This window comes from Tachyglossus aculeatus, chromosome 7 (assembly GCF_015852505.1).
Source record: "Tachyglossus aculeatus isolate mTacAcu1 chromosome 7, mTacAcu1.pri, whole genome shotgun sequence".
NCBI lineage: Eukaryota > Metazoa > Chordata > Mammalia > Monotremata > Tachyglossidae > Tachyglossus > Tachyglossus aculeatus.
The window spans coordinates 3,462,417-3,477,487 of record NC_052072.1 but is presented as its reverse complement, the minus strand read 5'-3'; the positions used below and the strand labels follow the sequence as shown (position 1 = coordinate 3,477,487).

The 15,071-nt window shown below is 44.9% G+C and overlaps 1 protein-coding gene across 1 annotated transcript in view; it reads right to left on the bottom strand.

The window, feature by feature from the left end:
* MOB4 (MOB family member 4, phocein) overlaps nt 1–15,071 on the bottom strand; it is a 42,363-nt gene that overhangs the window by 12,504 nt on the left and 14,788 nt on the right. The window contains exons 3-5 of the mRNA XM_038749614.1: nt 9,347–9,447; nt 1,568–1,610; nt 1,101–1,187 (exon numbers count right to left, since the gene is read on the bottom strand). Of these exons, the coding sequence (XP_038605542.1) occupies nt 1,101–1,187; nt 1,568–1,610; nt 9,347–9,447 (231 nt within the window). The remainder of the gene's footprint in view (nt 1–1,100; nt 1,188–1,567; nt 1,611–9,346; nt 9,448–15,071) is intronic.

The following is a 15,071-nucleotide window of genomic DNA, read 5'->3' as shown; positions in this document are numbered from 1 at the left end:
GTAGAGCCCGGGCTTGGGAGTCAGAGGTCATGGGTTCTAATCCCAGCACCGCCGCTTGCCTGCTGTGTGACTTTGGGCAAGTCACTTCACTTCTCTGGGCCTCGGTTACCTCATCGGTCAAATGGGGATAAACACCGTGAGCCTCCTGTGGGACAACCTGATCACCTTGTAACATCCCCAGCGCTTAGAACAGTGCTTTGCACATAGTAAGCGCTTAATAAATGCCGTTATTATTATTATTATTATTAAGTCATGTCACTTCTTTGCGCCTCAGTTCCCTCAACTGTAAAATGGGGATTAAGACTGTGAGCCCCCCCGTGGGACAACCTGATCACCTTGTAACCTCCCCAGTGCTTAAAACAGTGCTTTGCACATAGCAAGCGCTTAATTAAAGCCGTTATTATTATTAAGTCACTTCACTTCTTTGAGCCTCAGTTCCCTCATCTGTAAAATGGGGATTAAGACTGTGAGCCCCCCCGTGGGACAACCTGATCACCTTGTAACCTCCCCAGCGCTTAGAACAATGCTTTGCACATAGCAAGCGCTTAATAAATGCCGTTATTATTATTATCACGTCACTTCACTGGGCCTCAGTTCTCTCATCTGTAAAATGGGGATTAAGACTGTGAGCCCCTCCCGTGGGACAACCTGATCACCCTGTAACCTCCCCAGCGCTTAGAACAGTGCTTTGCACATAGCAAGCGCTTAATAAATGCCGTTATTATTATTATCAAGTCGCTTCACTGTGCCTCAGTTCCCTCATCTGTAAAATCGGGATGAAGACTGTGAGCCCCACACGGGCCAACCTGATCACCTTGTATCCTCCCCAGCGCTTAGTGCTTTGCACTTAGTAAGCGCTAAACAAATACCAAAATCATTATTATTATTAGGGGAAACGGCACTTAGTAAGCGCTTAACAAATACCAAAATCATTATTACTATTATTATTAGGGGAAACGGCACTTAGTAAGCGCTTAACAAATACCAAAATTATTATTATTATCATTATGGGAAACGGAGGATGGGGCGCAGACAGCCGGAGCCAGTTTGGGGGAGCAGGCCCACCTTCCTCCCGCGGGTTTGGGGTGCGAGACGCTCACCTCTTTGGGAGTTTTGTGAGCGGCGCAGAGGAAAATCCACTGCTCCGTGGCTGTCATCTGGGTGCAGGTGTCCGGGTGGCACTCGCTCTGTGGAAATAATTGGCGCCGGATGACGGAAAAGGAGGGGGGAAAAAAGGGCCCGATTCTCCCCTCGACGTGCATCCCGGGGTGGCGGGGGGGGGAGGCGTCTACACAGGCACCCCCTCAGGAACCACCACCGGGCTGCTGCTCCACCGGGGGGAAAGGAGAGGGAAATTATTCCCTTGCGAGGGGAAAGCCCGCTTCCCCCACGGCGGGGCCCCGATCCGAGCCAGCCGAGACTCCAGTACGATTTTAAGGAACGCCGAAACCGGAAAATCGCCCACACATAAGGACAATATCACAACTTCCGCCCATGATTTCAGTGGGAAGGAGAGAGGGGGAAGGAGAGATCTATCCTGGTGGATTCCGCACGCCATACAAATTACCTGAAGTTTGACGGCAAGCCCATTCAGCTCCAGACAAAATTGCCTAAAAATCAAGATACAAACAAGACGGTTGGCATGTGGGGAATTCCTCCATCCTCCATCCGGCTTCCCCGGGGCACCGACCGAACCGCAAATCCCGCCGCTCCGATTCCAATCGCCGAAGTTATCAGAACGGCGCACACGCATTATTATCGTACTTGTTACGCTCTTACTATGTGCCAAACACTGCTCTAAGCGCCGGGGCGGATACAAGTTAATCAGGTAGGACACAATAATAATAATAATGATGGCATTTGTTAAGCGCTTACTATGTGCAAAGCACTGTTCTAAGCGTTGAGGGGGATACAAGGTGATCAGGTTTTTAGACTGTGAGCCCACTGTTGGGTAGGGACTGTCTCTATGTGTTGCCAATTTGTACTTCCCAAGCGCTTAGTGCAGTGCTCTGCACATAGTAAGCGCTCAATAAATACGATTGATTGATTGATTGATCAGGTTGTCCCACGTGGGGCTCCCAGTCTTAATCCCCGTTTTACAGATGAGGGAACTGAGGCTCAGAGAAGTGAAGTGACTTGCCCGAGGTCACACAGCAGACGTGGCGGAGCCGGGATTCGAACCCATGACCTCTGGCTCCAAAGCCCGGGCTCTTTCCACTGAGCCACGCTGCTTCTCTTGCACAACCCAGCAAACTGGTCAAAAGGTCACCTCCATTTTAGCCTCAGGGGATAGCTTGCTTTTGTTTTATTTTTATTTTTCCACGGTATTTGTTAAGCGCTTAGCACGGGCCAGGCACTGCATTGAGCGCCCAGCGGAGAGACGGTAGATATGGGAAGCGGCACTGAGTAGAGCCCGGGCTTGGGAGTCAGAAGGTCATCATCATCATCATCAATCGTATTTATTGAGCGCTTACTATGTGCACGGCACTGTACTAAGCGCTTGGGAAGTCCAAATTGGCAACATCTAGAGACGGTCCCTACCCAACAGTGGGCTCACAGTCTAAAAGGGGGAGACGGAGAACAAAACCAAACATACTAACAAAATAAAATAAATAGAATAGAGAGGTACAAGCAAAATAAATAAATAAAGCAAAGCACTAAGCAAAAGGTCATGGGTTCTAATCCTGGCTCCGCCACTTGTCTGCTGGGTGACCTTGGGCAACTTACTTCTCTGGGCCTCAGTTCCCTCGTCCATAAAATGGGGATGGAGACTCTAAGCCCCACGTGGGACTGTGTCCAACCCAATTACCTGGTAGCTACCCCAGCGCTTAGTACAGCGCCTGGCACATAATAAGTGCTTAATACTCTCTTCCCCTCGTCTCTCCCCCTCTCCATCCCCCCATCTTACCTCCTTCCCTCCCCATAGCACCTGTATATACGTATATATGTTTGTACAGATTTATTACTCTATTTATTGATTTATTTATTTTACTTGTACATATCTATTCAATTTATTTTATTTTGTTAGTATGTTTGGTTTTGTTCTCTGTCTCCCCCTTTTATCATCATCATCATCATCATCATCAATCGTATTTATTGAGCGCTTACTATGTGCAGAGCACTGGACTAAGCGCTTGGGAAGTCCAAATTGGCAACACCTAGAGACGGTCCCTACCCAACAGTGGGCTCACAGTCTAAAAGGGGGAGACGGAGAACAAAACCAAACATACTAACAAAATAAAATAAATAGAATAGAGAGGTACAAGTAAAATAAATAAATAAATAATGCAAAGCACTAAGCAAAAGGTCATGGGTTCTAATCCTGGCTCCGCCACTTGTCTGCTGGGTGACCTTGGGCGAGTTACTTCTCTGGGCCTCAGTTCCCTCATCCATAAAATGGGGATGGAGACTCTAAGCCCCACGTGGGACGGGGACTGTGTCCAACCCAATTACCTGGTATCTACCCCAGCGCTTAGTACAGCGCCTGGCACATAATAAGTGCTTAATACTCTCTCCCCCTCTCCATCCCCCCATCTTACCTCCTTCCCTTCCCCACAGCACCTGTATATATGTATATATGTTTGTACAGATTTATTACTCTATTTATTTATTTTACTTGTACATATCTATTCAATTTATTTTATTTTGTTAGCATGTTTGGTTTTGTTCTCTGTCTCCCCCTTTTATCATCATCATCATCATCATCATCAATCGTATTTATTGAGCGCTTACTATGTGCAGAGCACTGGACTAAGCGCTTGGGAAGTACAAATTGGCAACACACAGAGACAGTCCCTCCCCAACAGTGGGCTCACAGTCTAAAAGGGGGAGACAGAGAACAAAACCAAACATACCAACAAAATAAAATAAATAGGATAGAAATGTACAAGTAAAATAAATAAATAAATAAATAAATAGAGTAATAAATATGTACAACCATATATCCATATATACAGGTGCTGTGGGGAAGGGAAGGAGGTAAGATGGGGGGATGGAGAGGGGGACGAGGGGGAGACTGTGAGCCCACTGTTGGGTAGGGACTGTCTCTATATGTTGCCAACTTGGACTTCCCAAGCGCTTAGTACAGTGCTCTGCACACAGTGAGCGCTCAATAAATACGACTGATTGATTGATTGATTAATACCATCATTATTACGGAGACATCAAAATACCCGGCATGCTTTAGACCGTAAACTCATCTCTAGACCGTAAGCTCGATGTGGGCAGGGAATGTATCTGTTCACTGCTGTACCGGGAAGCAGCGTGGCTCGGTGGAAAGAGCCCGGGCTTTGGAGTCAGAGGTCATGGGTTCGAATCCCGGCTCCACCGCCTGTCTGCTGTGTGACCTCGGGCAAGTCACTTCACTTCTCTGGGCCTCAGTTCCCTCATCTGTAAAATGGGGGTGAAGACTGGGAGCCCCATGTGGGACAACTGGATTTCCTTGTATCTACCCCAGTGCTTAGAACAGTGCTTGGCACATAGTAAGCGCTTAACAAATACCAATATTATTATTATTACTGTCCTCTCCCAAGAGTTTAGTACAGGGCTTTGCACACGGCAAGCGCTCAATAAATGCGACTGAAATGTGAGCCCACTGTTGGGTAGGGACCGTCTCTATATGTTGCCAATTTGGACTTCCCAAGCGCTTAGTACAGTGCTCTGCACACAGTAAGCGCTCAATAAATACGATTGATGATGATTGATGATGAGTGAATACTTTCTTTCTTCCCTACCAAACTTTTGAATGATCCCAGGAGGCATTCAGTCAAATATCCTAGGTGGATGGAAATCCCGGAATGGCCAAAACTCTAAGCAAAGATTTAAATAGGCTGATAAAGATAAGGTAAAGATCAGGCAGATGGCCTCACTGGTGTCTGAAGCGCTCAGTACAGTGCTCTGCACACAGTAAGCGCTCAATAAATACGACCGAATGGATGTCTCCTGAAAGCTTACGGTGGGCAGACACTTTACATCCCATTTTACAGATGAGGGAACGGAGGCAGAGGGAAGGGAAGTGACTTGCCCGAGGTCACACGGCAGACAAGTGGCAGAGCTGGGATTAGAACTCAGGTCCTTCAGACTCCCAGCCCGGACTCTACTCATTCAATCATATTTATTGAGCGCTTACTCATCATCATCATCATCATCAATCGTATTTATTGAGCGCTTACTGTGTGCAGAGCACTGGACTAAGCGCTTGGGAAGTACAAGTTGGCAACATCTAGAGACGGTCCCTACCCAACAGTGGGCTCACAGTCTAAAAGGGGGAGACGGAGAACAAAACCAAACATACTAACAAAATAAAATAAATAGATATGGACAAGTAAAATAAATAAATGAATAAATAGAGTTATAAATATGTACAAACATATAAACATATATACAGGTGCTGTGGGGAAGGGAAGGAGGTAAGATGGGGGGATGGAGAGGGGGACGAGGGGGAGAGGAAGGAAGTGTGTGCAGGGCACTGTACTAAGCGCTTCCTACACCAGGCTGGTTCTCATGGAAACCTAGTGGGTAGAGCCCGGGCCTGGGACGCAGAGGGCTTGGGTTCTAATCCCGGCTCTGACCCATGTCTGCTGAGTGACCTTGGACAAATCCCTTCACTGTGCCTCGGTTTCCCCATCTGAAAAAGGGGGACTAAAGGTGTGAGCCCCGTGTGAGACGGGGACTGTGTCCAACTTGATTAGCTTGCATCTACTCTGGTGTTTGGTACAGTGACTGGCACATAGTAAGCCCTTAACAATTACCATAGAAGCGTGGCGTAGTAATAATAATAATAATAATAATAATAATAATGATAATAGCATTTATTAAGCGCTTACTACGTGCAAAGCACCGTCCTAAGCGCTGGGGAGGTTACAAGGTGATCAGGTTGTCCCGGGGGGGGCTCACAATATTAACCCCCATTTTCCAGATGAGGTAACTGAGGCCCCAGAGGAATTAAGTGACTTGCCCAAAGTCCACACAGCTGACATATAATAATAATAATAATAATAATGGTATTTATTAAGCGCTTACTATGTGCAAAGCACTGTTCTAAGCGCTGGGGAGGTTACAAGGAGATCAGGTTGTCCCACGGCGGGCTCACAGTCTTCACTCCCATTTTACAAATGAGGGAACTGAGGCCCAGAGAAGTGAAGTGACTTGCCCAAAGTCACACAGCTGGCAATTGGCAGAGCCGGGATTCGAACCCATGGCCCCTGACTCCAAAGCCCGGGCTCTTTCCACTGAGCCACGCTGCTTCCCCCGTGGACAGTGGCGAAGTGGACAGAGTCCAGGCTTGGGAGTCAGGTCGTGGGTTCTAATCTTGTCTGCTGTGGGACCTTGGGCAAGTCCCTCCGCTTCTCTGGGCCTTAATTCCCTCACCTGGAAAATGGGGCTGGAGACTGTGGGGCTGGACACAAGGGACTGTGTCCGGCCTGACCTGCTTGTACCCATCCCAGCGCTCGGTACAGTGCCTGGCACCTAGTAAGCACTTAACAAATACCATAATTATTATTATTTTAAAAAAGGAGGAAACTTCACAGTAGTAAGAGCACTGAGGGGGGGAGAGGGAGAGGGCCTGGACATTATAATGGGTGGATCATTTAAAAATTACAATGAGTGGATCATTCAAAAAAAAAAAAATACACTAGCTGTGAGCATGGAAAGAAGAGAAAGTTCAAAGAATAACAACAGGGGACCCCCAAATTTACAAATTTACAAGCGGTCGGAGCAAATAAAGGAAGTGGCCTATCCTAGCTACGCCCTCAGACAGAAAAGATGGGGGTCTTCGGCTACAATTCCCCCCTGTTCATTTCAAGCCCAAAGTAGGTGCTAGGCGATTCTGAAGGCTGGGTGGTAATTAATAATAATAATAATAATAATAATAATAATGGCATTGATTAATTTCTTAGTAAAACCCTGTAATAGTAAGAATGCTTAATTCACTTTATTATTAGTAGTAGTAGTAATAATGGCATTTATTAAGCAAAAGCACTGTTCTAAGAGCTGGGGAGGTTACAAGGTGATCAGGTTGTCCCACGGGGGGCTCACAGTCTTAACCCCCATTTTACAGATGAGGTAACTGAGGCCCAGAGAAGTGAAGTGACTTGCCCAAAGTCACCCAGCTGACAATTGGCGGAGCCGGGATTTGAACCCACAACCTCTGACTCCAAAGCCCGGGCTCTTTCCGCTGAGCCACGCTGCTTCTCTATAATAATAATAACAATAATGATAATAATGGCATTTATTAATTTCTGAGTAGTAAAACCCTGTAATAGTAAGAACGCTTAATTCACTTTATTATTATTAGTAGTAGTAGTAATAATGGCATGTATTAAGCAAAAGCACTGCTCTAAGCGCTGGGGAGGTTACAAGGTGATCAGGTTGTCCCACATGGGGCTCACAGTCTTAATCCCCATTTTACAGATGAGGTAACTGAGGCACAGAGAAGTGAAGTGACTTGCCCAAAGTCACACAGCTGACAATTGGCAGAGCAGGGATTTGAACCCACGACCTCTGACTCCAAAGCCCAGGCTCTTTCCGCCGAGCCATGCTGCTTCTCTATAATAATAATAATAATAATGATAATAATGGCATTTATTAATTTCTGAGTAGTAAAACCCTATAATAGTAAGAACACTTAATTCACTTTATTATTAGTAGTAGTAGGAATAATGGCATTCATTAAGCAAAAGCACTGCTCTAAGCGCTGGGGAGGTTACAAGGTGATCAGGTTGTCCCACGGGGGGCTCACAGTCTTAATGCCCATTTTCCAGATGAGGTCACTGAGGCCCAGAGAAGTGGAGTGACTTGCCCAAAGTCACCCAGCTGACACTTGGCGGAGCCGGGATTTGAACCCACGACCTCTGACTCCAAAGCCCGGGCTCCTTCCACTGAGCCACGCTGCTGTGGGACCTTGGACAAGTCACTTCACTTCAATGGCCTCCGTTTCCTCTTCTGTAAAATGGGGATTCAAAACCTGCTTTCCCTCCCCTTTCAGAACGTGAGCCCCAGGTGGGACAGCCAACTTGCAATAATAATAATAATGATGGCATTTATTAAGCGCTTACTATGTGCAAAGCACTGTTCTAAGCGCTGGGGAGGTTACCAGGTGATCAGGTTGTCCCACGGGGGGCTCCCAGTCTTCATCCCCATTTTACAGATGAGGTAACTGAGGCCCAGAGAAGTGAAGTGATTTGCCCCAAGTCACCCAGCTGACAGTTGGTGGAGCCGGAATTCGAACCCATGACCTCTGACTCCAAAGCCCGGGCTCTTTCCACTGATCCACACTGCTTCCCAAGCGCTTGGTACAGTGTCCTGCACACAGTAAGCGCTCAATAAATAAATATGATTGAATGAATGAATGGCTAGACTGCAAGCTCGTTGAGGGCAGGGAATGTGTCTGCTCTACTGTTCTCTCCCAAGCGCTTAGTACGATGCTCTGCCTACAGTAAGCGCTCAGTAAATACGACTGACTGCTTATCGTGAGTCAACCCCAGCACTTGGTGCAGCGCTTGCCCCACAAAAGAGCTTACCAAATACCACCATAATAATACCAAAAATTATTACTACTACTACCGTGGCTCAGTGGAGAGAGCCCGGGCTTTGGAGTCAGGGGTCATGGGTTCGACTCCCGGCTCTGCCGATCGTCAGCTGTGTGACTTTGGGCAAGTCACTTCACTTCTCTGCGCCTCAGTTCCCTCATCTGGAAAATGGGGATTAAGACTGGGGATTAAATGCGGATTGTTTGTACATATTTATTACTCTATTTATTTTACTTGTACATATCTAGTCTATTTTATTTTGTTAGTATGTTTGGTTTTGTTCTCTGCCTCCCCCTTTTAGACTGTGAGCCCACTGTTGGGTAGGGACTGTCTCTATATCAATCAATCAATCAATCAATCGTATTTATTGAGCGCTTACTGTGTGCAGAGCACTGTACTAAGCGCTTGGGAAGTACAAGCTGGCAACATCTAGAGACGGTCCCTACCCAACAGTGGGCTCACAGTCTAGAAGGGGGAGACAGAGAACAAATGTTGCCAATTTGTACTTCCCAAGCGCTTAGTACAGTGCTCTGCACGCAGTAAGCGCTCAATAAATACGATTGATGATGATGATGATGATTGAGCCCCATGTGGGACAACCTGACCACGTCGTAACCTCCTCAGCGCTTAGAACAGTGCTATGCACATAGTAAGCACTTAATAAATATCATTATTACTACTACTACTACTACTAATCATCATCATCATCATCATCATCATCATCATCATCATCATAATAATAATAATAAAGTGAATTAAGGGTTCTTACTATTACAGGGTTTTACTACTCAGAAATTCCTTTCGTAAATTCCTACCTTAAATGTTCATACTTCCAGACGCCTTCATCTTGCCCTTCAGGGGGTTCGAGGATTTTGTCGATGTTGGAACAGTCTGCTCGTATGTTCTGCTGAATATACTGAAAAGAAGAAGAATCAATCAATCAATCAATCGTATTTATTGAGCGCTTACTGTGTGCAGAGCACTGTGCTAAGCGCTTGGGAGGTCCAAGTTGGCAACATCTAGAGACGGTCCCTACCCAACGGTGGGCTCACAGTCTAAAAGGGGGAGACAGAGAACAAAACCAAACACACTAAGAAAATAAAATAAATAGAATAGATATGTACAAGTAAAATAAATAAATAAATAAATGAAGGCCCCGAAAGTTATCTAAATGAAACTCGGTAGTTAATTACCAAAAAAAAGAAAAATGTAGCATTTCGGACACAATTGGTATGGCAGACTTCAAAAACAAAAGAGCTCCCGTAAGTTATCTAAATGAAGCTTGGTAGTTAATTACCAAAAAAAAAAAATGTAGCATTTCGGACACAATTGGTATGGCAGACTTCAAAAACCAAAGAGCTCCAAACGTTTCTATTTTCACATCATTGTGTTTCATTTTGAAACGGGATCTGGTTTCATTCTGGCACAATCGCAGTTCTGAGCCTCCATCGGGCAGGAGAGCCGAACCTCATCGTCTCTCTGAAATTCATTTTTCCGTGAGGCTCGGTGGGAAGAGCCCGGGCTTTGGAGTCCGAGGTCACGGGTTCGAATCCCGGCTCCGCCAATTGTCAGCTGTGTGACTTTGGGTAAGTCACTTCATCATCATCATCATCATCAATCGTATTTACTGAGCGCTTACTGTGTGCGGAGCACTGTACTATGCGCTTGGGAAGTACAAGTTGGCAACATATAGAGACGGTCCCTACCCACCAGTGGGCTCACAGTCTAAAAGGGGGAGACAGAGAACAAAACCAAACATACTAACAAAATAAAACAAATAGAATAGATATATACAAGTAAAATAAATAAATAAATAAATAGAGTAATAAATATGTACAAGCATATATACATATATACTTCACTTCTCTGGGCCTCAGTTACCTCATCTGTCAAATGGGGATGAAGACTGTGAGCCCCCCGTGGGACAATCTGATCACCTTATAACCTCCCCAGCGCTTAGAACAGTGCTTCGCACAAGTAAGCGCTTAATAAATGCCACTATTATTACTATTACTCCCCAGCATCTTCTGTGAGAAGCCGCGTGGCTTAGTGGAAAGAGCACAGGCCTGGAAGTCAAGGGGCGTGGGTTCGAATCCCGGCTCTCCCACTGGCCCATTGAATAATAATAATAATGATGATGATGGTATTTGTTAAGCACTTACTATGGGCCAGACACTGTTCTAAGCGCTGGGGTAGAAAGCTGGTTATCAGGTGGTCCCCCGTGGGGCTCACAGTCTTAATCCTCATTTTACAGATGAGGGAACCGAGGCCCAGAGAAGTGGAGCGACTTGCCCAAGGTCACACAGCAGACAACTTATAATGATGACATTTATTAAGTGCTTACTATGTGCAAAGCACTGTTCTAAGCACTGGGGAGGTTACAGGGAGATCAGGTTGTCCCACGGGGGGCTCACAGTCTTAATCCCCATTTTACAGATGAGGTAACTGAGGCCCAGAGAAGTCAAGTGACTTGCCCAAAGTCACACAGCTGATAACTGGCGGAGCCGGGACTCGCACCCATGACCTCTGACTCCAAAGCCCGGGCTCTTTCCACTGAGCCACGCTGCTTCCTGGTAACTTGTACTTCCCAAGCGCCTAGTCCAGTACTCTGCACACAGTAAGCGCTCAATAAATACAACTGAATGAATGAATGATGAATGAATGACAAGTGGCGGAGGCAGGATTAGAACCCACGTCCTCTGACTCCCAAGCCCGGGCTCTTGCCACTAGGCCACGCTGCTTCTCTGGGCAAGTTTTGTTTTGGGGGGTTTTTTTCAAATGGTATTTGTTAAGCGCTTACTACGTGCCAGGCACTGTACTAAGTGCTGGGGTAGATACTGGGTAAGTAGGTTGGACACAGTCCCTGTCCCACGTGGGGCTCACACTCTCAATCCCCATTTGACGCGTGAGGTCACTGAGGCACGGAGAAGTGAAGCGACTTGCCCAAGGTCACCCGACAGACGAGTGCTTCAGTCTCCTCACCCGCAAAATGGGGTCCCTCAATAACAATAATCATAATGATGGCATTTATTAAGCGCTTACTATGTGCAAAACACTGTTCTGAGCGCTGGGGAGGTTATAAGGTGATCAGGTTGTTCCCTCGGGGGGCTCACAGTCTTAACCCCCATTTTCCAGATGAGGGAACTGAGGCCCAGGGAAGTCAAGTGACTTGCCCGAAGTCACACAGCTGACAAGAGGCGGAGCCGGGGTTTGAACCCATGACCTCTGACTGTGCCAAGCACTGTTCTAAGCGCTGGGGAGGTTACAAGGTGATCAGGTTGTCCCTCGGGGGGCTCACGGTCTTAATCCCCATTTTCCAGATGAGGGAACTGAGGCCCAGAGAGGTGAAGTGATTTGCCCGAAGTCACACAGCTGACAAGTGGAGGAGCCGGGATTCGAACCCACGACCTCTGACTCCAAAGCCCGGGCTCTTTCCACTAAGCCCCGCTTCTTCAATCCCTATTCCCCCTCCTATTTAGACGGTTAGCCCCATGTGGGACATGGACTGTTCCCACCCTGATGATCCCGTACATACCCCAGCGCCTAGTAGGGTCCTGGGCACATAGTAAGCGCTTAACAAAAGCCACCATCACTATTATTATCCATAAAACGGGAATTCAATCCCTGTTTTCCCTCCTACTTAGACTGTGAGCCCCGTGTGGGACAGGCACTGAGCCCACCCTGATGATCTCCAAGAAGGCTTCCCTGACTATGCTTTGCACATAGGAAGCGCTTAACAGATGCCATTATTATTATTATTATTACTATAAACCCTCCTCCTCTACTATAAAACCCCCTTTTAGACTGTGAGCCCAGTGTTGGGTAGGGACTGTCTCTATATGTTGCCAATTTGTACTTCCCAAGCGCTTAGTACGGTGCTCTGCACATAGTAAGCGCTCAATAAAAATGATTGATTGATTGATTGATTCTCCCATTCCCTTCTGCACCACTCCGACTTGCTCCTTCATTTAATATTATTATTATTATTATTATGACGGCATTTCTTAAGCATTTCAATACCATTGGAGGCCTTCCCAGACTGAGCCCCTTCCCTCCTCTCCCCCTCGTCCCCCTCTCCATCCCCCCATCTTACCTCCTTCCCTTCCCCACAGCACCTGTATATATGGATATATGGTTGTACATATTTATTACTCTATTTATTTATTTATTTATTTTACTTGTACATTTCTATCCTATTTATTTTATTTTGTTTGTATGTTTGGTTCTGTTCTCTGTCTCCCCCTTTTAGACTGTGAGCCCACTGTTGGGTAGGGACTGTCTCTATGTGTTGCCAATTTGTACTTCCCAAGCGCTTAGTACAGTGCTCTGCACATAGTAAGCGCTCAATAAATACGATTGATTGATTGATTGATTAAGCGCTTACTATGTGCAATGCACTGTTCAAAGTGCTGGGGCTCACAGTCTTCATCCCTATTTTACAGATGAGGGAACTGAGGCCCAGGGAAGTGAAGTGGTTTGCCCAAAGTCACCCAGCTGACAATAGGCGGGGCCGGGACTTGAACCCAGGACCTCTGACTCCCAAGCCCGGGCTCTTTCCACTGAGCCACGCTGCTTCTCTGTAATACCATAAAGAAGAAAGATGAAGCGGGTAGGCTAGGGTGAACCTCTCCCACCCCCAGCGCCGCCGGGACCCGGGCACCGGCCAAATGGCTACTGAGCCGGGCCCGACCTTTGTGCTCTCTCCCTCGGCACAGTAAACTGGGAATGGGCCGCCAGCCGGTGGGATGGGAGGGAGGGAAGGGCGGGAAGGAGGAAGGGAACGCTCCTTCCCGCCAGGACTCCGGTCTCCAATATCACCCTTGCCCGTCCGTCTCCGTCCGGGTCTTCCCACCCCACGCCACGCCGGGATCCTCCTTCATTTCAGCCCGGCCCGACTTCCAGAGTCGTGGCTCTGGACACCTGGAGAATCCGTGGGGCCTCAGAGGCGTGGATCGGGTTTATTGATTCAGTCATATTTATTATTTATATTTATTTATAAATATTTATTTATATTTACTTATATTTATTTATAAATATTTATTTATATTTATTTATATTTACTTATATTTATTTATAAATATTTTTATATTTATTTATAAATATTTATTTATATTTACTTATATTTATTTATGAATATTTATTTATATTTATTTATAAATATTTATTTATATTTACTTATATTTATTTATAAATATTTTTATATTTATTTATAAATAATTATTTATATTTACTTATATTTATTTATAAATATTTATTTATATTTATTTATAAATATTTATTTATATTTATTTATAAATATTTTTATATTTATTTATAAATATTTATTTATATTTACTTATATTTATTTATAAATATTTACTTATATTTATTTATAAATATTTATTTATATTTATTTATAAATATTTATTTATATTTACTTATATTTATTTATAAATATTTTTATATTTATTTATAAATATTTATTTATATTTACCTATATTTATTTATAAATATTTATTTATATTTATTTATAAACATTTATTTATATTTATTCATATTTATTTATAAATATTTATTTATATTTATTTATAAATATTTATTTATATTTATATTTATTAAGCACATAGTAAGCGCTTAATAAATGCCATCGTTATTATTATTATTATTTATAATGGTAAATAAATATTATTATAAATAAAATATTATTATAAATAAAAATAAATAAATATTGTTGTTTATTATTAACAATAATAATAATAATGATGGCATTTATTAAGCGCTTACTACGTGCAAAGCACCGTTCTAAGCACTGGGGTGGTTACAAGGTGATCAGGTTGCCCCACGGGGGGCTCACGGTCTTTATCCCCATTTTACAGGTGAGGTCACTGAGGCACAGAGAAGTGAAGTGACTTGCCCAGAGTCACACAGCTGACCGTTGGCGGAGCCGGGATTTGAACCCATGACCTCTGAACTCCGAAGCCCATGCTCTTTTCCACTGAGCCACGCTGCTTCTCTGTTGAGCTCTTTATTGAGCGCTCACTGTGTGCAGAGCACTGGACTAAGCGCTCGGGGAGTTCAAATCGGCAACATAGAGAGACGGTCCCTACCCAACGACGGGCTCATAGTCTAGAAGGGGGAGACAGACGACAAAACAAGTAGACAGGTGTCAATTCCATCAGAATAAATAGAATTATAGCTATATACGCTATTACTGAGCTATGTACACTACTGAGAAGCAGCGTGGCTCAGTGGAAAGAGCCCAGGCTTTGGAGTCAGAGGTCATGGGTTCAAATCCCGGGTCTGCCTATTGTCAGCTGTGGGACTTTGGGCAAGTCACTTCATTTCTCTGTGCCTCAGTTACCTCAACTATAAAATGGGGATGAAGACTGTGAGCCCCCAGTGGGACAACCTGATCACCTTGTAACCTCCCCAGTGCTTAGAACAGTACTTTGCACATAGTAAGCACTTAATAAGTGCCATTATTATTATTATTATTATTAATAGTTTAGCAAAGAACTACTCTCTGCCAGGAAAAGGGTTCTTTCATTTATTCAGTCGCAT